Below are 23,575 nucleotides of genomic sequence, written 5' to 3' on the forward strand. Positions count from 1 at the left end.
TGGAATCTCCAATCTTCTTGCCAGACCCTCCATTCCCCCCCCCCCCCCCAAGCAAACCAGTCACAGGAGCTTCAGAATACAGAACAAATCTGTTTTTCCCATTCCTGTGAAGCAAAAACCGCAAACAGTATAACCCCATTCCCTTCAAACTCATCCCAAATGGCAGCCCCAGCAATGCACTGCAACACTCCAGACAGAGCAACCGAAGATTGGTGGCATCAGCATATGCCCTGAGCATATGCCCATCCACTATACAGGACTCAGAGCAAAAAGACCTGGCTGGTGTCTGTGGGTCGTGTGGCACCAGGGTGCTTACCTTGCCGTGGGTCGTACTGCCGCATCTGCACCTCCTCGACACATTCTGCGGGGAACCAGCCAGTCCGTCCTTTCACAGTTCCTTCCCAAAAGCCTCCTTCTCCAATACTCAGCACTGGAGAGAGAGAAAGAGAGAGAGGTTAGTGAGCAAGCTCCAATATGGGCAAACAGTGCCTCAGACAGTGGAGCAACAGCAAGGAGTGTCTCTTACATCGCGTCCACACGGCTTCGTCCCCTTGAGGACCTGGACTGAACCCAATCGCTTGACCCAGAACCCATAATGGCAGCCCGACTCCAAAATTCCATGCATCCGAAAGTGACTCTCATCTCTAGTTGAGACCCTGATCCAGCCTGGCAGGACTGACTTCTTGAGAGCGGAGCCTTCTTTGATGGCTGGTGGCTTCCAGGTGAGTCGGGGAAGTGACCCCACTCCAGGTTTTAGTGAGACTCTTAAAAGATATCCAAGGCAATGAATCAGAGTGCTGATTTCTTTTCAAATTCAGAATGAAACCCAGGAAGGATCCAACATTGCAGAGACCTGGAAGCCACCAGCCAATTATGCAAACCATGCCCAGAAGTTTGGATAGTTCCTTTCAGTTAAAGGTATATCCAGAATGGATTCAACATCCATCCCAATGACAGGGGAGCTATTGGCCAACATGGTTTCAGCTCCACCGCTGTCCAGGGTTTAGATCTGGGGTGCTTGGTAAATACAATATATGCTTGAATATTATTTCTACCACTACAGTTGGCCCTTCGTATCCCTATATTCTGCATCCCTATATTCTATAACCATATATTCTCCATTTATATATTCTGAATCCTGCTGTGGAATATAAATCCTTGAAATAAAATAAAATAAAAAATCCCTGGATTCAAACATTCACAGCTTTGAATATATATATATATATATATATATAGAGAGAGAGAGAGAGAGAGAGAGAGTTTACTTAACATTAAGAGGTATCTAATACCAGTAATATGGCTGCTTCACATATACATGTAACTGTATTAGTGTGGAGATATATATAGGTACAACTACACTTGTATGAAAAAGGTTTAAAAATATAAATAAATAAAAATAGACTAAAATCATAGTTGACTGAGATGGCATTACTCAAGAAAAGCCCCAGGACTCAATGGCTCTTTTCTAGTTGTTAGTGTTGTTGTTGTTATCATCATTATAATTATAATATCTGTTTGTATTCTGCTTTTGCCCCAAATTTGGGACTCAAAACAGTTTACAGTCTAAGAGCACAGTACCATTAAAAACTTACAAAAGTGACCATTAAAATGGAATTAAACTATTAAAATAGTAAAACAGATGATTTGCTTAAAGATAGGTATAATTAAATTAAAAGAACTTAGTTGAGATTCACAAAAGGACTAATGCCAGCACAGTACACAAATGACAGTAATGACAACATTAGATCCATTCATTCTGTTGAATGGCAAGTCAACATGTAAGTAAATCCAGTGGATTCAATGGGTCTCCCCTAGGATTGTGACCCATGTGAAATGGCGACCCATAGAGAATGCTGCTTACACAACCATGCGCTGAATAGGTCTGTTGTGCCACAGCCAAAAAAAGTACAACATATAAAAGGACACATCACAGCTGGTGCACAATCTGGGTTCCTTATCAATTTCTGAGTGGAGAGAGAAGAAGAGAGAGAAGCCGCAGATGGGAGCTTTCCTCCACCGCCTTCCTCCTTTTGCACAGGCATTTTACACACCAATGCTCCCAGGGGCTGCACAGAATGTCTCCATTTGGAGATGTGTAATTTACTCTCTCGCTCCCCGAAAAGGGAACCAGGAGCCGTTGGGCCCAGGCCAGCGACATCAAGCGCAGGAGCAGCAACGGCGGCCTTTACTTCCACCTCATTTCTGGCTACTTCCAATTAAGAGGATGGTAGCGTTCCGCATGACTACCCCAAAAGATAGGCTTAACAAGACCCTGAAAGTCTTATGGCTGCCCAGGGCTGGCTTAAATAAATGCACACAATTACCATATTGCGCATCCGGAGACGGGAAAGGAGAGCGGGAACTGGAGGGAGGGCAGAAAGAAGACTCAGTAAAATCCAACAGTAAAGGCTCTGCTTGATGTCCACAAGTCAATATCTATCGACAGAGACATTGAGAAACAAAAAGCACATGCCTTCCTTTTGCAAAAAAACCAAATAAACCCACGGAGCATGCAAAATCTGGTGGTTTTTAGAGGAGTAGCTAGTGGTCAGTGATGAAAGTCTTGAATTCTGAGATCAATTCTGCCTCCCTGACATCCTTGGCTAGCAGTTCCTATACCTGGCCAGGTCTGCTAATGCACAGCTAAATTGGTGGGGGATTCTGGGGGTTGTGGTCCAATCCTCCACCTCTTTTTCCAAGCCCTACCACTTTCTCCTCTCCTGCAGTGCCAATGGAGGGATTGGACTCATCATCCGTCTTGCAAGCCTTGGTCACTACAGGAGCCAGAGGTGTGCGGCTGCCAAGAGGAGAGGGCTCTGAAAGGCAAAGAACACTTAAGGGTCAGGGACTGGAAGGGAGTCGACTGGCCATTCTGCCTCATCGTTTACCCATTCTAGCTGTTAATCTAGACCAGTGGACTCCAAACTGTGCCCTTTACGAGGTTTTGGACTTCAGCTCCCAGAAGCCTCAGCCTTGTTGGCCAACAGCCTGGGATTCTGGGAGCTGAAGTCCAAAATCACTTAAAAAGGACCGTTTGGGGACCGCTGCTCTAGGCAGAGATACACTGCGCTCACACCTCCTTCCAGCGCAGGGCCATCCTTCACCAGTGATCAGACCTTCCTCCCAGTCTAGGGATGGAAGCACTTATCCGGTTCCTAACTGAAAAAATGGGTTTGCCAAGGGCAAAATGTTGAGCAATTTGGTGTGCATCTCCCAAAGTGTTTTGGGAATAATTCTGCGCAGAAATACATGTGGGTTTCTCCATGAAAATTGTGCTGCTTGCACAAAAGCACAGTTTCCAGAGACACAGATGGGCCTTTTTGTGTATAATTTTGCTATTTTCACAAAATTACAATTTTTGCATTAGAGATTAATGTTTGTTTCTAGAAAGTGTTTTTGTGTTCCCAGAGACCTACGTAGGAGCTGAACCCGACTGTGACTCCCAACTAGTTCACAGTGTTGAATCAAATGGGTCCACTCCAGTACCTCACCCTTCCTCCTCCGCTGATTCAATGGGCCTCTTCTAGTTGGGAATCATTCACCAAGACAGTATTTTGTGCAAAAATGTGTAAATGTGTCTCTGGAAAGTGGGAGGTGGGTTGCAGAGCTACAGCTTCCAAAGACACACATGGGGGTTTCTGCGCAAAATACATTTTCCCTCTTCAGAACAATTGCCTTTTAGAAAGCAGCATTCCCCCTCCCCCCAATGCACATCTATCCCAGTCTGACCAGTCTATCCCAGTCTGAGCAGCTTCTGGGGCCTGATGGGCGCAGCAGCTGGCCTTCAAACATCGTTCTCTCTCTCTCTCTCTCTCCTCTTCCCTCTTCTGCCCTACAAGTTGTTCTGTGCCAAGGCCTCGCTTGTTAGCAATTTAAAATGTAATCACAGGAACACATTTGCAACTACCCAATTAATCTAATAAAGAGGCTGCATGCTGTGCCTCTGGCTGACATCTGTGGGGCTGGAGCATTTCAAACCCAGGCAGGTTTCAAGCAAAGGGAACCCAAGTGCAAGGGGGGGGGGGGCAGGGCAGATGACAAAGGAGCATCCCTTTCTCCAAAAGCCTTTGGTTCTCAACATCCGACAGGACTGGAAAAGCCTTTGGCCTGCTGGCAGGAGGACTGCAAGCCTCTCTAGGGAGGGAGTTACAGAACCTGGAGCAGCCAGTAGGAAGACCCCGACTCACATTCCCACTTTGCAGTGATGCCTGAAAAGGTGGTGGGACAGAGAAGGCCCTGGCACTAAATACCCTGCACTCCTCTGTGATCCTCTCCACACATCCTCTCTTCTCAGTTTCTGTGGTTTCCCAACATGGAAATGATGAGGAGGAGTGCAGAGTGAAGCAAAGGTATTGCACCCAGCAAATGAAAATTAGAATCACAGAATCCTAGAGCTGGAAGAGACCGCAAGAAGGGCCATCCATTCCAACCCCATTCTGCCATGCAGGAACCCACAATAAAAACACCCCAACAGATGGGCATCCAGACTCTCTTTAAAGGCCTCCAAAGAAGGAGACTCCACTCTACTCCAAGAGTGTGTTCCACTGTCGAACAGCCCTTACTCTCAGGAAGTTCCTCCTAATGTTGAGCTGGAATCTCTTTTCCTGCAGCTTGCATCCATTGCTCCATTGTCTCCTATTCTCTGGAGCAGCAGAAAACAAACTTGCTCCCTCCTCAATATGGCATCCCTTCAGCTATTGAAGGGAGTTGAACTATTGATATAACTAACAGGTACAACTCTCATTAGCTATGTGTTGTTTAAAAAATAAGACAGCATGGTGCAGTGGGTTGAGCATTAGACTACAACTCTGGAGACCAGGGTTCAAATCCCAGCTCAGCCATGTAAGGCAATTGAGTGAGCTTAGGCATGCCAAACACTCTTAGCTTCAGAGGAAGGCAAAGGCAAACCTCCCACTGAAGATACTTGCCAAGAAAACTCCACAATAGGTCTGCCTTAGATCTTACCATAAGTCAGAAACAACTTAAAGGCACACAACAACAGCCTTTAAAAACAGTGTTCTTTTGGGTGCAGTCCTAATTTTAAAACTGCAAGAGAAGTATATTCTGTTCTCTTCACATTATCATAAATGTCCCAAGAAAATAATTTCCACACAAAGCTTTGAATGTGTTTGAACATACTGCAATACTTAAAACTAAATGTGCTAAATCAGGTAACATTATCCAGAAAACTAGGGTGGGGAGATCCAATTCTGCTTCTTCCAGGAACCCTCCACCCTTGAAGCTTGCTCACCGATGGCACCATCATCGCTCAGTGGCTGAGCACATGCCTTTTCTGCAACTTGCAATGCCCCAAGACCAATCCTTCCACCAAATCCCATCATGGAGCCTTAGAGAATTGGGATGGGAAAGAGCTCTAGTTCTGCTGGAAACCCCAAAATTCACAGGCAGACATCTCGAGGCCAGGATACACAGACCAGGATACTCTGGGAGAAGCCCCGAATGTCTTGGCCCCAGAGGGACTCGACAGACCGCCCCTTTCCTAGACGGATTGGGGCTGCAGCAACCGCATGCCGCAGCCCCGATCCGGCCTTTCCAGGGCATGAAAGCGCTGCATCATATGGACGCAGCACCCAAGTAGTGCAGTGATGCCACACACCATGTGGAGCAGCGCGCAGCATCACAGTGCCCTGGAGCGGTGGAGTTGGGGCGTGCATGGTGAACATGCTACACCCAACTCTGCCCCCATGCTGGCCCAAAGTGCCAGTCTGTATAGGGCCAGAGTTGCCCTGACCTCCCCTCCATCTCATGGCTGGGCACCTTGTTCTGATTTAGGATTAGCATTTACATTTCTATACAACTTACTAGTGAACTCAGCACTCTCTAAGGGGTTTACAATTGTAAGGCAATTGTCCCCAGTAAGCTGGGTACTCATTTTACTCACTTTACTGACCTATGAACAGATGGAAAGTTGAGTCAACTTTGGAGCCCTGCAGGAATCGAACTCACAACCTTGTGGCTGCAGTACTGGCATTTAACTGCTGTGCCACCAGGGTCGTTGTCATCATCATCATCATCATCATCATCATCATCATCATCATCATCATCATCCCAACTTTCCCAAGAATGACCAACGCTCTCCTGGACTCTTCTTTTGAGACCACCCATTTTGCTCCCGGATGGGGCCTGGATGCCGGCAACGAGGGCATTCCCTCCAGTAGCCACTGCTCGCCCCTGAGTCCCCAGCTGCACAGCGCTTGATCATTTCACACTCATTATGTATTTTAATTAAACATTTATGTATACAAGAGGTGCCAATCAAAGTAAACCAAGCTGGGGGGAATTAATGTATTCTCCCCAAAGTTAATGAGCACTTTCCAGCGTTAAGAATTCATTAGTCCCTTGGAATGAACAAGTGGGTTTTAAATACAGGGTCAGCGCTGCCAATCCAACCCCGAGGGAGGAGGAGGAGGAGGAGGAGGAGGAGGAGGCTGGCTGGCAACAGGAGGAAGAAGGGAAGGTGGCCCTTCTTTCTCGGCTTCTCTGATGTCCCTGTGTGTGTGTGTGTGTGTGTGTGTGGATGGAAAGGGTGAGGAAATTAGACAGATTTGACACCCCCCCCCCAAAAAAAAACAACAACACTGCAGTGGGACACAACAGGAGCCCTTGGCTGCATCTGCACTGCAGAAATAATGCAGCTTGACACCACTTTAACTGCCATGGCTCCATGCATTGAAATTCTGGGATCTGTAGTTTAGTGAGACATTTGGCCTTCTCTGACAGAGAGCTCTGGTACCACAGCAAACTACAAATCCCATGACCTCATAGGATGGAGCCATGGCAAGATATCAAAGAAGAAGAGGAGGAGGAGGAAGCAGAAGCAGTCCAGTGGGGGAAGCGGCATTTCTGCTGCTCAGAAACTGTTAGGCTCAAGGGTGACCTGCAGAAGGAGCCTGCTAGGAAGGCAAAACCAACCCAGGAATCTAATCCCAACCACAAGCGCCATGCCATTGCTCAATTCTCCCACAAAGAGGAAAGTGGAAGAACCAAGGGCCCTTTCATGCAATTATAGTGCTACCACTTTATTTGAATTGCTTTGGTTTTCTCATCCTGTGGAATCCTGGGATTGGTAGTTTAGGGAGGGGTATTGAGAGTCCTCAGCCAGAGAGCTCCTCTAGTGCAGCAGTTCTCAGCATTTGGTCTTCTAGATGTTTTGGACTTCAGCTCCCCAGAGTCCCAGCAAGTATAGTTGGATTGCCCCCCCAAAAGCAAAGCCTGATTTTTCCATTTGACACAAGGGACATGAAACCCACTGAGTAACCTAGGAAAAGTCACACTCTCTCAGCCCCAGGGGAAAGCAATGGCAAACCTACCTGTGAACAAATCTTGCCAAGAAAACCCCAGGACAGGTTGCCCTTAGGGTCGCCATAAGTTAGAAATTACTTGAAGGCACACAGCAGCAGCAGCAGCAACATTTTACCACATCCACTGGTACTTGAACATCCACTGATTTTGGTATCCACAGAGGGGTCCTGGAACAAAACCCCAGCAGATACCAAGGGCCCACTTTACCCACAGGGAGAGAATAGTGCTGACAGGTGTTCAAAGGGGCTGAATGGTAAGTTCCATTGACCGGAGAGTTTATCCCACGGGAGGAATTTCTCTTCATTTCGAATGAAAAGAAAGTGGGGCTAGAACACATTCATCTGAATTTGCTAGTTCAGCGAATTTAGGTGAATGCGAACTGTGTTCGAACTGGCTTCCCATTGCCCAAAAATATCTTGCCATTGCCTGAAATCGTGTGTGGTAGTCTATCGCACAATAACATGAAACCCCATGACTGCGTTCGGATTGCCATTGGATTATACTTCCAATTTCCCTTGTCTGATAACATCCTCAGTGGCTAAACTCTCTGTAGGACTAAGAATAGGACCAAGGCTCTTGTCAAATGGCTACACTTGTGGAACCCCACTTACACAGCCATGAACAGCACATCCCCATTGCATGTGAGTGGGGATTTACGTAGGAGTAGGACATCAACTGGGATCTGGCCAGTGTCAATGCATTATTAAATGTGGCCATCTTCTATTGAGAATAGCTCTTGGACAGTGGAATACACTGCTGCCTTGTAGAGTGATGGAGTCTCCTTCTTTGGAGGTTGGCCATCTGTCAGGAGTCATTTGTGTCTTTCTGCACGGCAGAAGGATGTTGGTCTGCATGGCTTTTGGGGGTCTCTTCCAACTCTAGGATCCCATGAAAGGGGAGAACCTTTGCACATGGGCCACCAACATTCCCCTCATCCCAGGGATTTGGGGAGGAGGTGTTTCATAGGGTCCCAACTTCCCATTGTATTTTTATCTATTGTTCTATGTTCTTGATTTTATTGTTCTTTCTTTTGTATGCTGTTACCCACCTCGATCCAATAAAGGGAGAGGCGGGATATAAATAAATTATTATTATTATTATTATTATTATTATTATTATTATTATTATGCAGGCAAGGTTCAATGCCTAGCATGTTTTGTTCTAGAAAAGAGTCCTTGGAGAGCTGAGGGAGGATGCTGGGGCTTGGGATGACTTGAGATGGTACAGAAAGGAGGAAGAGGGGATGTATGGAGATGGTCACAGAGGAGTACTGGGTGCGTGATGCAAGGGCCTTCTCTGTCCCACTGCCTTTGCATGTACCACTGGTGGGAATGTGAGTTGGGGTCTTCTCACTGGCTGCCCCAGGCTCTGGAACTCCCTGTGGAGGTTGGAATGGGCTCCTCCTTGCAATCCTTCCACCAGCAGGCAAAAGGCTTTTTTATTCTGGAAGGATGTTGAGAACTGAAGGCTTCTGTCCTTTCTCCATCCCACCCCCAGCATGGGTCCCCTTTGCTTGAAACCTGTCTTCCTAAGGTACTCCTCAAAGGGCTTGGGGGCTTCCAGACCTTCCACCATTTTGGCTGCCCTCTGCCGGACACAGCAGAGCTGAGCAACTTGCTTCTGTTCTGCTCCCTGTCCTTTCCTTTCCCATCCTACCTTAGATTCCAGCATAGACACAAGGGATCCCCCCCATAGACCTGCCTGTTAGCCCCTCCTGAGCTGCATGGGCCAAGAGCTGGGCTCCTTCCAAATTCTGGAGCCGCTGCCGGAGACAGTCTTTCTCAGCTCCTGCTTTGGTGTTCCCTTTCAGTCGGAGCAATTCAACCGCCACCTCCTCCTCCTCCTCCTCCCTTCCTCTGTGGGGAGCCCTGCCTTTTCATGAGCATGGATAACAATCAGAACTTTTGCATTATTGATTTGATTGGGGAATAATCTCACATCTTTCAGCTCTGCAGGCCTGCCGACAAGCAAGCCACCAGCAAAGGCACTACAGGATCGCCCAGCGCTGTCAGCAGGGTTAGGCATGGATCATTACTACGCATGTGGCCAGAAGCAGCTGTTCTGAACAGATGTGTAGTTTTTCTGCCCTATAGACTGGGGCTCATTGTTGTATGCCTTCAAGCTGTTTCCAGCTTTTAGCAACCTTAAGGTGATGGGGTTTTCTTGGTGGGATTTGTTCAGAGGGGGCTTGCCTCTGTCTTCCTCTGAGGCTGAGAAAGTATGACTTTCCCATTGTGACCCTTATTACACTGCACAGGTCTTTGAAATTTGAACACCACTCTCATCCATGGGTTGACGTATTCACGGGTCAATGTAATTACTGTACTTTAACTCATATATATATATATATATATATATATATATATATATATATATATCCCCTTTCTTTGAATAGAGTGATAAAAGGTGAGAGCTTAGTCCATCATGGGAACACCAAAAAGAAGCATGGATTCCCTCTACTCTCTCTTCCATCCAGCCTTTAGGATGAACACAGAATTTTCTAGGTTCTTTGGCATCATTTTCCTTGGCATCATCCTTTACATCCTTTGTTACATGCCCCGCCTACGTTTTACCCTTGACTTATCCATGGGTCATATCGAGATCATAATTTTGGCCCCAAAACCTGCCCTTGATTTATACATGAGGGCGATTGATAGTCAAGTATATATGGTCCTTCAGGATTTTCCATACCTTGGCTCAGTCATTAACCAAAATGGAGACTGCAGTCATGAAATCTATAGACCAGGACTTGGAAGGGCAGCTATGAAAGAATTAGACACAAATGCTGAAGTGTCAAGATAATACTAAAGTTAGCATTGTCCGTGCCGTAGATTTCCCCATTTCTAAGTCTGGCTGTGAATGCTGGACAGTGAAGAAAGTGGACAGGAATAAAATCAACTCATTTGAAGAGTGCTGCTGGAGAAGGGTCATGCAGATAGAAAGACAAATAAATGGGTCTGAGAGCAGAGCAAGTCTGAACTTTCCCTAGAAGCTGAGGTGGCAATCTGAGGCTATCATAGCTTGGCCACATCATGAACCCGGAAGAATGGATGCAAGCTACAGGAAAAGAGATTCCAGCTCAACATTAGGAGGAACTTCCTGACAGTAAGGGCTGTTCGACAGTGGAATGCACTCCTTCCTCGGAGGGTGATAGAGTCTCCTTCCTTGGAGGTCTTCAAACAGAGGCTGGATGGCCATCTGTCAGGGATGCTTTGATTTGGATTTCCTGCATGGCAGAAGAAGGGGGTTGGACTGGATCAGGGCCCTTGGGGTCTCTTCCAACTCTACGATTCTATGATTCTATGAGAAGGCTCACTAGAAATGACTAAGGGAGCTGGAGATGTTTGGCCTGGAGAAGAGAAGCCTAAGAGGTGATATGATAATAGCCCTGTTTAAATATCTGAAGGGATGTCATATTGAGGAGGGAGCCAACTTGCAGCTTCAGAGAACAGGATCTAGACCAATGGATTCAAACTACAGGAAAAGAGATTCCACTTCAGTGTTAGGAAGAACTTCCTGATTGTAAGAGCTGGTCAACTGTGGAAGATGCTGTTGCCTGAATGGAGCGTGGTGGAGCCTCCTTCTTTGGAGGTTTTTAGGCAGAGGCTGGATGGCCCTCTGTCCCAGGGAGGGCTTGGATGGTGTCTTCCTGCATGGCAGAATGGGATTGGACTGGATGGCCCTTGAGGTCTCTTCCAACCCTATGATTCTATGACAATAATGTAGAAGGCAGTAGGAAAAGAGCAAGGTTGCATGACAAGTGGATAGACTCAATCAAGGAAGCCATGGCTGCCCTGAGTCTGCAAGACCTGAGTGGCGCTGTTCAAGAATCATAGAGTTGGAAGAGACCGCAAGGGCCATCCAGTCCAACCCCATTCTGCCATGCAGGAATCCAAATCAAATCATCTCCGACAGATGGCCATCTAGCCTCTGTTTAAAGACCTCCAAGGAAGGAGACTCTCTCACCCTCCGAGGTGCACCCTGCAAGACTGAGGGACTTGGAGGCCTCTCATCCATGGAGTCACTATAACTCAAAGTCAACTTAGCAGCAACAATTATTTTCTCTAAAATCCATCCATTTAACAATGGATGTCAAAAACAATTGCCAAAAATGACACTACAAAGAGAAAAACATAGGCAGCCCAGTCAGGCTCTGGTCCTTGTGCTCCGCTGGTCCCCAGTCATTTGTATCAGCTTTCCCTACAATCTTTTGCAATACAGATGGGAAGGTAGCAGTACAAGGTTCCTTCCCCGCAAGTCACTGCTGCAGCAACCAAGAGAGCGGGCAGGGGATGGAAAAAGTTGGGGAGAACATTATGCCATTAGTTACAATGGTGTCCAGGGGCACTTTCCAGCTCCACGGGTTTCTGAGTGTGGCACTAGCCCCAGGTCTGCAAGGATAGACCTAGGCTGGCACACATGCCAATGCACACGCACACCTCTCAAGGTTTGTTCATCAGCTGTGGTGAGGAGGGTGGGCACCCAACAATACTGAGCATCACTGGCACTGAGGATCACGCAACCAGAAAGTGGGCAAGCAAAGCCCCGGATGGGCGCCAGTGGGATGGAGACACTTTTGCAAATCAAGGCCAAGCAAAGCTAAAATTTATTTTTAGCCCCACTGCTGCCTGGCTTTCAACTGATTAATTTTTGGAATATATTTGCCTAAACTAATGCAGGCTTAGAAAATCCCTGGCAGCTTCTCCTCCAAGTACACTCGTCCCTCCCATTCGTGGACTTGGGATTTGCGGTTTTGGTCCTTCGTGGATGGTAAGCAGGGAGGGACAAAAAAGGACGCGGGCGCAGGAACGCACCCCCATTATAATCAATGGGGCTTGAATATCTGTGATATTTCTGATTCGCAGGGATGGATGGATCCTCCACCAATCACGAGGAACAAGTGTACTTTTAATATTCTCTCTATCTATCTGGTTTGAAACCGATTTAACTCTCATAGCTCAATGCTATGGAATCCTGAGATTTTTAGTTTTGTGAGATCTGTAACCTTCTTTGTCAGAGAACTCTGGTGCCACAACAAACTACAAATCCCAGGATTCCATAGGATGGAGCCATGACAGTTAAAGCAGTGTCAAACTGCATTACTACTACTGTGCAGATTAGACCTCAGGCAAATTAGCTAAATGTTTCGTATTCTGCCTTCTTCAGTTGCTGAAAAGGAAAGGGAGCTGCCTCCGAGGCGCCATTTAGGACACTCCATCGCCCACATCCTTAAATGGACAGCGGTGTGAAGCATCATCTGCTAGACTGAGACTGGGAGGTGTTTGGGTCTTAAGACTTTGGATCCAGAAATTCTTCCTTACATTCAAACTACTTGAAAGAGGCGACAACTCATTTCCAAACACAAAGAAAGCAGAGAAGCTTTGGTGCCCAGAGTTAAAATGTTTCCTCACCAATGACTCCATTTTCCTGGCCAGGATTGCAGCAGACCCATGATCCCTGAAAGGCATCTCCATCCAGGTCTCTGGTCGCCTCACCCACCTACGGAAGATGGCATTTTGCACATCTGAACTGAATCACGTACATAAGGTTGGAAGCCATTTTAAGCTATCTGACTTCTGTTTTTGTTATTAACTCTTGTGTGAGTGTGTGTGTGAGAGAGAGATTAAATGCATGCTTCTGGGACCCAGAGCAAAAATGCTGTTTGTCTCCAAATAATCTATATATATTCTCTCACACACATATGCATTCCTAGCTAGTAAAGACCTGGATCATTACAAGTCCTGGATCCCGACCCAGCCACAGGTGTTTCAAACAGCTGTGGTTTCCACCTGAAACATCCTTGTAACACCTAAAACAATGGGATTTGCCAGGTGCGGAACGTTAAGATAGATAGTTTTCAAGAGCAGTTTGCAAGCAGACAACAGATTCCATGAAGCACCTGCTCCCCCAAATGGAAGCCACACTATTAACACTCTGAGGCCTGCAGGACCATGAGTTTAAATGGAGAGCCATGGAAGATCTTGAAGATGAGCCTTGGAGGGTTTCCAAGCCCTGAGCACAACTGCTGATGACCTTAGTGGTCTCTCCATCCAAGGGTCACCTAAGATGGCCAACTCCACAGCAGATAGCACTAAACTGTTGTGCTTTATACTCTTAACACATTTTACATTAGCCAGAGAGTTTGGGTGAGTGGGTAGCTGAAAGACACAATTTTAAAACCAAAACCCAAATATCCTAGCAAAGGGTGTGGGCGGCTGGACACCTCAATCCACAACACATTGTTGCAGGGACTATTCTGCCTGCCCAATGGTGTACTTTTGAAGCACAGCAGGGCTTCTCCGGAATATAATTCAGCATCCCAGGCAAACTTGCTTCCAAAGTTTACATTATTTTTTAAAGCACATGTATTTTATCACAGCCCAGTAGTTGAGACAAAACGTGTTGGGAAATGCTTGGTGGAATTCCAAAAGCCCAGAGAGAGACTGGATGGCAAAAGCAGAGCTAAGCAAAGCTCCCACACTGGGGTTTTGTCCCATAGCTCTCTGCATGTGGAGGGTACCTGCAAGGGGAACATTTGCCACCCACACACCAGTCCTCCCAACACAACCAGAAAGGATGCTGCACCGTTATCTGTAACTATTTTGGCCATTTGTTGGCTGATGGGGGCACTCTGGATATTGGTAAAGGCTGGGAATGGGCAGCGTGGATGAAACCACCACATTTGTAATGGTTTTGAGCTAAGAAGAGCCAGCGTAGTGGAAGGGTTTGAGTGTTGGACTATGATTCTGGCAACCAGGGTTTGAATCCCTGCTCAGCCATGGAAACCCACTGGGTGGCCCTGAGCAAGTCACACTCTCTCAGCCTCAGAAGAAGACAAAAGCAAGCCCCCTCTGAAGAAACCTTGCCAAAAACCCATGTGATAGGTTCGCCTTAGGTCACCATAAGATGGAAATGACTTGATGGCACAAAATGACAACAATTTGAGCAAAACTATATTTTACAACCAAGGGAGGTTAGGGGCTTTTGGGGAGGGGGGGTTCATGGATTCTGTCAGTGAGATGCATCCCCTGGTCCACACTTTCCCCACCCCTGAACTACACACTGATTGTACATCATGCACCTTCTGCTAGGTGGCAATGTTGCACAACTGAATGTACCAATGAATGTGAAACAGAATGCACATGCAATTGTACATCCATGTGTAACACCACTTCCACGACTTTGGGCTCAATGAGACTGTTGCATGCCAGACAAAAAGTCCAACTGCTTGTGTACACATGCGTAATGCTGAGAATTTCTAGTCCTCCTTCCCACGCCACTGCCTTCTTGGGCTGTACTGACTTCATCAAAAACACACAACATTTCTTGCTCGTGGGAATAGATGCTCCTGCCTAGCCCCCTTGCAAAGAAATATAAGATAAATTGGGATATGCATTATAGGCAAAGGAGGCAACCTTCAATTATTTTGCACACATGTTTCAGTCTTGGCATCACTGGGTCAGGTTTCCCCCTAACCTACATATGAAGCCCCCAGCCAACATCCACAATGATGGGGACTTATGTTGGTGGTTGAAGGATCATGCAGAGAAAACAGGGCTGCTCTGTAGAAAGGGAGTTTCAAGGGATCCCCCCCCCCAAATGTTTGAAATCTCTTGATTTGCAAGAGAATCCCTCTTGTGCACACTCTCTCTGGCATGTTAACATTAATGCCATTCTCAAGTGGCCAAGATTGCTCATTAGAGGGAAGAATCAGACTAGTCGGGGAGGCAAATGACCCTCAAAAACCCTTGAGGAAACAAGCTGGACCAGCTTTTTCAATTAAAGATCGAACTGGGAGCTGCCTGTGGGATGGATATGTGTGTGTGTGTGCGCGCGTGCACGTATATATGTGTGGATCTAGCAGAAGATGGATTAGGAAAGCCGAAGGAACCGGTGTCCCCCTTGAAGGAATTCCTGACCCAGCCCCAGGGACTGCTTGGGTTCTAGCTTTGGAAGAGGGATAAGCTGGTGTTTCCCCATCTGATCAAAGGCATGTGTTCCTCCCATCCACTCCATGGCACATGTGTGCTACATTTGCAGCAGTCTCTGATATGCGCCATTAGAAGGTTCACAGCAGAAGTTGGGAACGTGTGACCTGAGGAGCACCCCTGGCCCCCAAAAGCCTCAGGAGAAGCCCCTCTTAGTCCCACCAGGCGAGATTTGTGGGAACATGAGACAAGGCCTTCTTGGACCTCTCTTCCAGGAGTACAGAATGGCCCCCTCTTTGCAGCTCCTCTGTTAGCAAAGGAAGACTTGTTTAGTCCAAAAGGTCAAGGGGCTGGTGAGGCCATTTGAAGCCTTAGGTATTGTGAGTAAACATGAGAACAGAGCCTTCTCAGCCATGGAAGACCTTCCCCTCAGAGGTCTGATGGGGCCAATGTTGGGCTCTTTTCAGCATCGATCCAAAACATGGGATTTTGATTCCAGTTTCTGGACACTGTGGCTGCTGCTGGGGGTCCCAATACCGGATCACCTCCCAGCCCTTTCCCCATGCCTCCCCCCCAAGCAGCTACACTTTTGAGGACCACAAAGGAGCATCAAGGGACGGAGCAAGAGGAGAGGAGTGGGGAGCCCTCCGCCCGCAAAGGAAGACCCCACCAGATGACAGAGAAAGGATGAGGAGAAAAGGGGTGAGTGGATGAGTGAGGAGAAGCAAGGATGGTGGGAGGAGGTCATAGTTACCCAGCAGAGGAGACGTCTCGTCTCGAGTGGAGCATGGATGAGGATGAGAGAGAAGAGCGAGAGATGGGACAGAGCATCCAGCTGGCAACAAAGCAGATGGTCAGAAACACAAACAGTTACAAAAGGAGGCAAAAACCGGCTCGCCAGCCCAGAAGAAGCGCCCTGCCACCCAACAATCCCATCGGTGCCTTGCACACTCCAACTCCATACTATTTCCATGGAGGAAACCCATGAAGTCAAGGAAAGCCTCATCTCCCTCCATTACAGTTCCTCCATCCCAGCTGAGGCCTCGGGGGTTTGGCGCACCCAGCCTCTCTCTCCAGGGTCCTGGTCACTTTTTGCTGGTGCCCAGGACACAGCCAACGCCACTGGCACATCCACTGGGCTCAAACTGTTTGAACAGACTCCCAGTTGTGCCCACTGGTCAGATGGCTTAATACAGGCTGGTTAGTTTTGGGGTTTTTATCCCCTATTTCAATTATTCTGTAAGGACATTTGTTCCCAATTTATGGACCTAATCCTGATAACGTTTCCAGGCAGATCTGAGTGCTTCAATTTTCCTCTTCTGGTTCTTCCACAAATTCTGTTTGGAAGTTCTTTGTGGGTTTTTCAGGCTCTGTGGCCCTGTTCTGGAAGAATTTACTCCTGACGCTTCGCCTGCATTTGTGGCTGGCATCTTCAGAGAAGGCTGGCATGGAACTGAGTGGTGTGTGTGTCTGTGTGTGTGTATATATATATGCACTGTGTGACTCTTGGTTGAGAGGAAGTGATATGCATGGTAATCTCTGTGTTGGACTGTTGGAAGGCTGCAAAGCTTTGCATGCAATAGCAATAGCATATACATTTCTATACCACTTAATAGTGAATTGAGCATTCTCTAAACCAGTGGTTCTCAACTTTCCTAATGCTGTGACCCTTTAATACAATTCCTCATGTTGTGGTGACCCCCAACTGTAAGACTGCAGTGTCTCGGTTCCTAAGGCCATCAGAAATATGTTTTCCGATGGTCTTAGGCGACCCCTGTAAAAGGATTGTTCAACCCTCAGAGGTTGAGAACCGCTGCTCTAAGCGGTTTACAATGTATACACCAATTGCCCCCAACAAGCTGGGGACTCATTTTACTGACCTACGAAAGGATGGAAGTCAACCTTGGATTCCTGGGATCAAACTCACAATGCTTTGGCTGCAGGACACATTAGGGACGAGACAACATGTTAACAAGTGGCTCAAATCCTGGAACAGCTCACTTTAATCCTAGTGACTAATCCTACTTGGCAATGACAGGGAAGCTGCTCTTGAACCAGTTGGCCCTCCATATCTACAGATTCTGCATCCACAGAGTCAACCCTCCAGGACTTGGAGAAAAAATTAATTCCAAAAAGCAAACCTGGATTTTGCCATTTTACGTAAAGGGTGTCGTTTTACTATGCCATTGTATATGGTGGGACTTGAGCATCCATGCACTTTGGTATCAGTGGGGGTTCCTCCAACCAAACCCAGTGGATACCAAGAACCCATTGGAGTCTTCATTGCAGCTTTCTGATATTTCTCTCTCTCTCTCTCTCGCACACACACACACACACACACACACAAGAAATACCAGAAAGCTGCAATGAAAACTCCAAATTCATGTCAAGTGACTGGTGTACAGAAAAACAGACCTTCTATAATGTCAGTTTCTCACTATGGTGAACATGCCCGGTTATGTGTGAAACATCAGCACCAGATATTATCATTTGCAAGCAATAAAACCTAGTTTAGAGCCAGATATAAACTGAATGATTATAATATGTATTAGTTTTATATACTCCTTTAACTGATGTTATTATGTGTTTTAGCTGATGTTATGTGCCCATCTATTGATGTATTTTGAGCTACTGTGGAAAGCGGTTACTTAAATCTTTAAAGGAGTGTTTCCAGAGGTAAAGGTATGGGTATAGTTAAGGAAATTCTGGGATTGTGGCTCCCAAGAAAGTCAAACCATCTTTGGAAAGCCCTGGGGCAGAAGGGGAAGGAGAATCATGTGAGGGAACCATGGAGATGACGGGCCACTCCTGGGCCCTTGGGCAGCATGAGCACATGGAAGAGAAGACATGCGCTTGAACATGAGGAGAAGTTAAGAAGGGGGCAAAAACCCTGCCACATGAGAAAACTGAAATAACTAAGAGGGATAGAGAAGTCCTAACTGTCAGGGAGGTTTAGGTGGAATTGCTTTTCTTGGAATTTGAATTCATTGCTCCTTATCCTAGTCTCTGGAGCAGCAAAACACAAGCTTACTCCATCCTCAATATGGCACCTTTTCCAGTATTTCATAGACTCAGAGAATGCTAGAATTGGAAGAGACCCCAAGAAGGGCCTTGATCCAGTCCAACCCCCTTCTTCTGCCATGCAGGAACTCTCCATCAAAGCATTCCCTGTGACAGAGATGGCCATCCAGCCTCTGCTTAAAGACAGCCTCCAAGGAGGGAGACTCCATTACACTCCGAGGAAGGCGTCTGTTCCACTGTCAAACAGCCCTTACTCTCAGGAAGGTCCTCCGAATGTTGAAGTGGAATTTCTTTTCCTGTAACTTGAATCCATTGTTCCAGGTCCTATTCTCTGGAGCAGCAGAAAATAAGCTTGCTCCATCCTCAGCTTGACATTCTTTCCAATATTTAAATAGGGATATCATGCCATCCCTTAACTTTCTCTTCTTCAGGCTAAATAGACCCTGATCTCTTCATAAGGCTTGGTGGTGGTGAGGTTTCCAACATTTTGGCTGCCCTTCTTTGGACATCCTGCAGGTTGTCAACATCCTCTTTGAATTGTGTAGCCCAGAACTGGACACGGGATTATTCCAGGTGAGGCCTGACCAAATAAGAATAGGGTGCTTCCACTACTTCACTCGATCTAAACACTATCGTCTGCTGATGCAGCCCAGAATTGCCTTGGCTTTCTTAGCTGCTGCCTCAATTGCTGGCTCATGTTCAGCCTGTGGTCCATTAGGGCCCCTAGGGCCCCTTTGCATGTGCTGATATCAAGTCAGGTGTCACCCATCTGTGCATATCTGGTCATTTCATTTTTACTGCCTAAGTGTAGTACTTCTACCTGTTGAAATGAATTTTGTTAGTTTTGGCCCAGTTTTCTAATCCGTTAAGGTCATTTTGAATTCTGATCCTGTCCTTTGGGTTGTGATAATAAGTGTGTACCATGTTTAAAGCAGCTAACCAGGTGAAGAACCACCTTTTCTAAATGGCTGGCGGATTTTGCAAAGGAAGGCAGCGATGCATCCAAAACCCTTCCAGCACCAACTCCAAAGAGAAGTCCCCTGGGACATAAAAAGGGCTGCCTTTAAAAGACAGACACAGTCCTTACCTAGTCCTTGTCTTGCTTAAATTGTGATTGTAACATTACAGGAATCGCAGGACTGAGGAGCTTAACATCTCCATCTGGTGAGGTTTTTAGAGTTAGCTCCAGTTTGCATGTGCATCCTAAATCCCATAGAGAGCCCCCCAAAAGAGTAGAACCACTCAAGTCCCAGAGAGCTCCTTTGGCCTCCTCTTGCTAACAGACAAAGGCCTTTTTTATTGAGACACTCCAATAACTGGTTCTTGCAGGCAAGTGCCTCTTAATGCAACCTTTACTTTTAGCCTCACCATTATGTTGTAAGTGCTTTTAAACCCTTTAAAATTAGTGCCACTTTTAATAGGATCATTTTAATAGGATCAGACACCTGTCCTTTGCTTTAATCCATCCCATGAATGGCCTTTAGCTTTCCTGTTAGAAGAAGGGTGAGAGATTAAATGGGAGATTAAATGATAAAGATATAGATAAATCGTTGTATGTTGTTGTGTGCCTCCAAGTCATTTTTGACTTATGGCGATCCTATCATAAGATTTCTTGGCAAGTTTTTCCAGAGGGAATTTGCCATTGCCATCCTCTGATGCTGAGCGAGTGAGACTTGGCCAAGGCCACTCAGTAGGTTTTTATATTCGATCGGGAATTCGAACCCTGATCTCCAGAGTCTTGGTCCAATGCTCAAGCCACTACACCACACTGGTTCTGTATAGACAAATAGGAGCAGGGAAACCCCATGATAAAATCCTAGAATCCTAGAGTTGGAAGAGACCACAAGGGTCATCCAGTCCAACCCCATTCTGCCATACAGGAATCTTAAAGCATAAATAAATAATAATTAATAAATCGTTTATTTATAGCCTGCCTTTCCTTGAGATCAAGGTGGGTTACAACATCATGGCAACAACAAACGACAAACAAAAACATTACAATATTAAACATAAAAACCAAAGAATTAAAAGCACAGATTAAAAACCATACAAAAACTAGCCAAACCCCTGTTCTGGAGAGAAGTGACCAGTGGGCTGTCCAGTGGGGCTCTGGGCCCAGGGCTATTCAGCATCTTTATCAATGACCTGGATGACAGAATTGGGAGCATACTCATCAAATTTGCAGATGACACCAAATTAGGAGGAATAGCTAATACTCCAGAGGACAGGATCAAGATTCAAAATGATCTGAATAGACTAGAAAGCTGGGCCAAAGCTAACAAAATGAAATTCAACACGGAGAAATGTAAGGTACTGCACTTAGGGCGAAAAAATAAAATGCACAGATATAGGATTATGGGGGACACCTGGCTGAATGAAACTACGTGTGAAAGGGATCTAGGAGTCCAAGTAGACCACAAGTTGAACATGAGTCAACAGTGCGATGCGGCAGCTAAAAAGGCCAATGCAATTTTAGGCTGCATCAATAGAAGTATAGTGTCTAGATCAAGGGAAGTAATAGTGCCACTGTATTCTGCTCTGGTCAGGCCCCACCTAGAATATTGTGTCCAGTTCTGGGCCCACAATTCAGAAAGGACATTGAGAAACTGGAGCGTGTCCAAAGGAGGGCGACTAAAATGGTGAAAGGTCTGGAAACCATGAAACCTTATGAGGAATGCCTTAGGGAGCTGGGGATGTTTAGCCTGGAAAAGAGAAGGTTAAGAGGTGATATGATAGCCCTGTTTAAATATTTGAAAGGATGTCATATTGAGGAGGGAGCAAGCTTGTTTTCTGCTGCTCCAGAGAATAGGACCCAAGGGAGCCATGGAAGAAAGCTCCAGGAAAAGAGATTCCAGCTCAACATTAGGAGGAACTTCCTGAGAGTAAGGGCTGTTTGACAGTGGAACAGACTCCTTCCTCGGAGTGTAGTGGAATCTCCCTCCTTGGAAGTCTTTAAACAGAGGCTGGATGGCCATCTCTTGGGGATGCTTTGATTGAGAGTTTCTGCATGGCAGAATGAGTTTGGATTGGATGGCCCTTGGGGTCTCTTCCAACTCTATGATTCTATGATTCTCCCCCCAGATCCTGTGGCTTTCCTCCCTTCTCCCTGCCATCTTCTGACAGGTTCCTCTGTGTTCCCACATGGCTCCGACAAGAGCTTTCCGCGTAACCATGGCAGTGCGGCTCACTCAAGCCCTTCCCCGACAATCGCAAAGCCTGATCCGCACATGCAATGCACAAAGGGATCGCACAACAACAGCAACATCCTGGTTTCAGATTTCCCACTTTTGCCAGCAGGAAAAGACTTTTTGTTCTGTGGCCCTGAACCCCTTTCCCCGCTTCTACTAGAGGTTCATTCTCAAGGGGCACTTTCTCCTAGATTAGGCCTCTTTAAAATATATTTTACTACTTCCCTTCCTGAGTTGCATCTGGGGATACAAATCTACACAAGTTGTGTTCCTGTCGTTGCTGTTGTTGTTGTTGTGTGCCTTCAAGTCTTAGGGCAACCCTTAAACAAACCTACTGCAGGGTTTTCTTGGCAAGATTTTTTCTGAGGGTGTTTGCCATTGGATTCCTCTGAGGCTGAGAGAGTGTGGTCACTCAGTGGTTTTCCATGGCTGAACGGGGATTTGAACATTGGTCTCCAAAGTCATAGTCCAGCACTTAAACCACTGCACTTACTACTAGCTCTGTAGGAATGAGCAAATCACTTTACAGTTTCTCTCCTTGCTGCAAGAAAGTCAGACCCAGAATAAAGCCTATGCTGCATTGCAAATGGAGAGCAAACAGAGATGGCAGATCTGAGTGGAACTGGTGAGAAGGAACGGAAGGAATATGCAAAAGTATTTAAACAATAGCTGAAAAGTGGCTTTCCCTCCTTACTCCAATGAGGAAAATGATGGATGGACAAGAATCTTTGTCATTCAGGACTTAATCGGTTCAAAAAACGAATGCAGGTTTTCACCCAGAAAGTAGCATTTTCGGTGCAGAAAACAAGTTTTCTATGCAAAACAACAACAGCTTTTCTGCACAAAGAATATTTCTGTGCAGCAAGAAAAATCTACACAGAAAGTACTATTTTCTTCATAAACCCCACATTTTTAAAAAAATGGTGAAGGGTCTGGAAACCATGAAGCCCTATGAAGAAAGACTTAGAGAGCTGGAGATGTTTAGCCTTGAAAAGAGATGGTTAAGAGGTGAGATGAAAGCCCTGTTTAAGTATTGGAAGGGATGCCATATTAAGGAGGGAGCAAGCTTGTTTTCTGCTGCTCCAGAGAACAGGACCCAAAGCAATGGATGCAAGCTCCAGGAAAAGAGATTCCACCTCGACATTAGGAGGAACTTCCTGAGAGTAAGGGCTGTTTGACAGTGGAACAACCTCAATGGAGATTGTGACAGAATCTCCTTCTTTGGAGCTCTTTAAGCAGAGGCTGGAGGGCCATCTGTCAATGGGGTGCTTTGATTGAGAGTTCCTGCATGGCAGAAGAAAGGGGTTAGACTGGATCAGGGCCCTTCTTGGGGTCTCTTCCAACTCTATGATTCTAAGAATAACTTCCCAAATTGCAAATCATCTTTGAAAAATGAGGAGTTTTCAGGAGTTCTCTCACAGCAGGGAGAAAGATGGCTCCACTCTTCATTTTGGGCTACGAGAATGAAATCCGTGAAGAGTCCCATCCCCAGCAGAGACACAGGATCCCCCCTTCCTTTGCAGCGTTGTGGGCTTTCCCTTTCCCATCTGCCTCCCAGCCAACATGGAGGGTTTCTAAAACCAGCATGGTTCATGTGCAGCCTGGCACCACCTCCATGCTGGCAGCTCTCCTCCTTGCAGCCTTAGTGCCAGCGTGTGCCAAGACATGTGGGCTGGTGAAGTTGCAGTGCACAGAAAGGAAGCTGTTTTGAACGCTTCCAGTTAAGCAATCCACACCTTGCTGGAAAGGCATATCAGCATTCAAGGCGGAGGAGGAGGAAGAGGAAAAAGAGGGATGCAAACGGTCCGTGGGCGCCCAAAGTGGTCCCTCAATCCCACCCAGAAATTTTAAAAAGTGCGGCATTGATACCACATTAGTGCCACCCTAGAAACCAGGCTGTGCAATCCAGAGGAGCCTTTTGCCTCCCAAGAGCCAGCCAGACTGTGAGCAGAGTTCATTTAAGTGTGCAATTAAGGCATTTAAGTGTGCAATTAATGCTGTTTATTTAGCAAGCAAGCTTTTAACCTGAGTAGGTTTTCTTCTCCACGGTGCTATTTTAATGTCTCCTGCTGCGCATGTTCCTTCCCCGCCACCTTTAGTTTTGGTTGCTTCTGA

At 46.5% G+C, this 23,575-nt stretch overlaps 1 protein-coding gene across 1 annotated transcript in view; it reads right to left on the bottom strand.

Annotated features, from left to right (window-relative positions):
* LOC149311503 (SH3 and multiple ankyrin repeat domains protein 3-like) overlaps positions 1 to 23,575 on the bottom strand; it is a 425,035-nt gene that overhangs the window by 164,039 nt on the left and 237,421 nt on the right. Inside the window, exons 13-14 of the mRNA XM_089526562.1 lie at positions 16,006 to 16,086; positions 317 to 430 (exon numbers count right to left, since the gene is read on the bottom strand). Coding sequence (XP_089382688.1) covers positions 317 to 430; positions 16,006 to 16,086 — 195 coding nt within the window. The remainder of the gene's footprint in view (positions 1 to 316; positions 431 to 16,005; positions 16,087 to 23,575) is intronic.

Source organism: Sceloporus occidentalis, unplaced genomic scaffold, assembly GCF_023333645.1.
Source record: "Sceloporus occidentalis isolate IW3139 unplaced genomic scaffold, rSceOcc1.0.p SCAF_5, whole genome shotgun sequence".
NCBI lineage: Eukaryota > Metazoa > Chordata > Lepidosauria > Squamata > Phrynosomatidae > Sceloporus > Sceloporus occidentalis.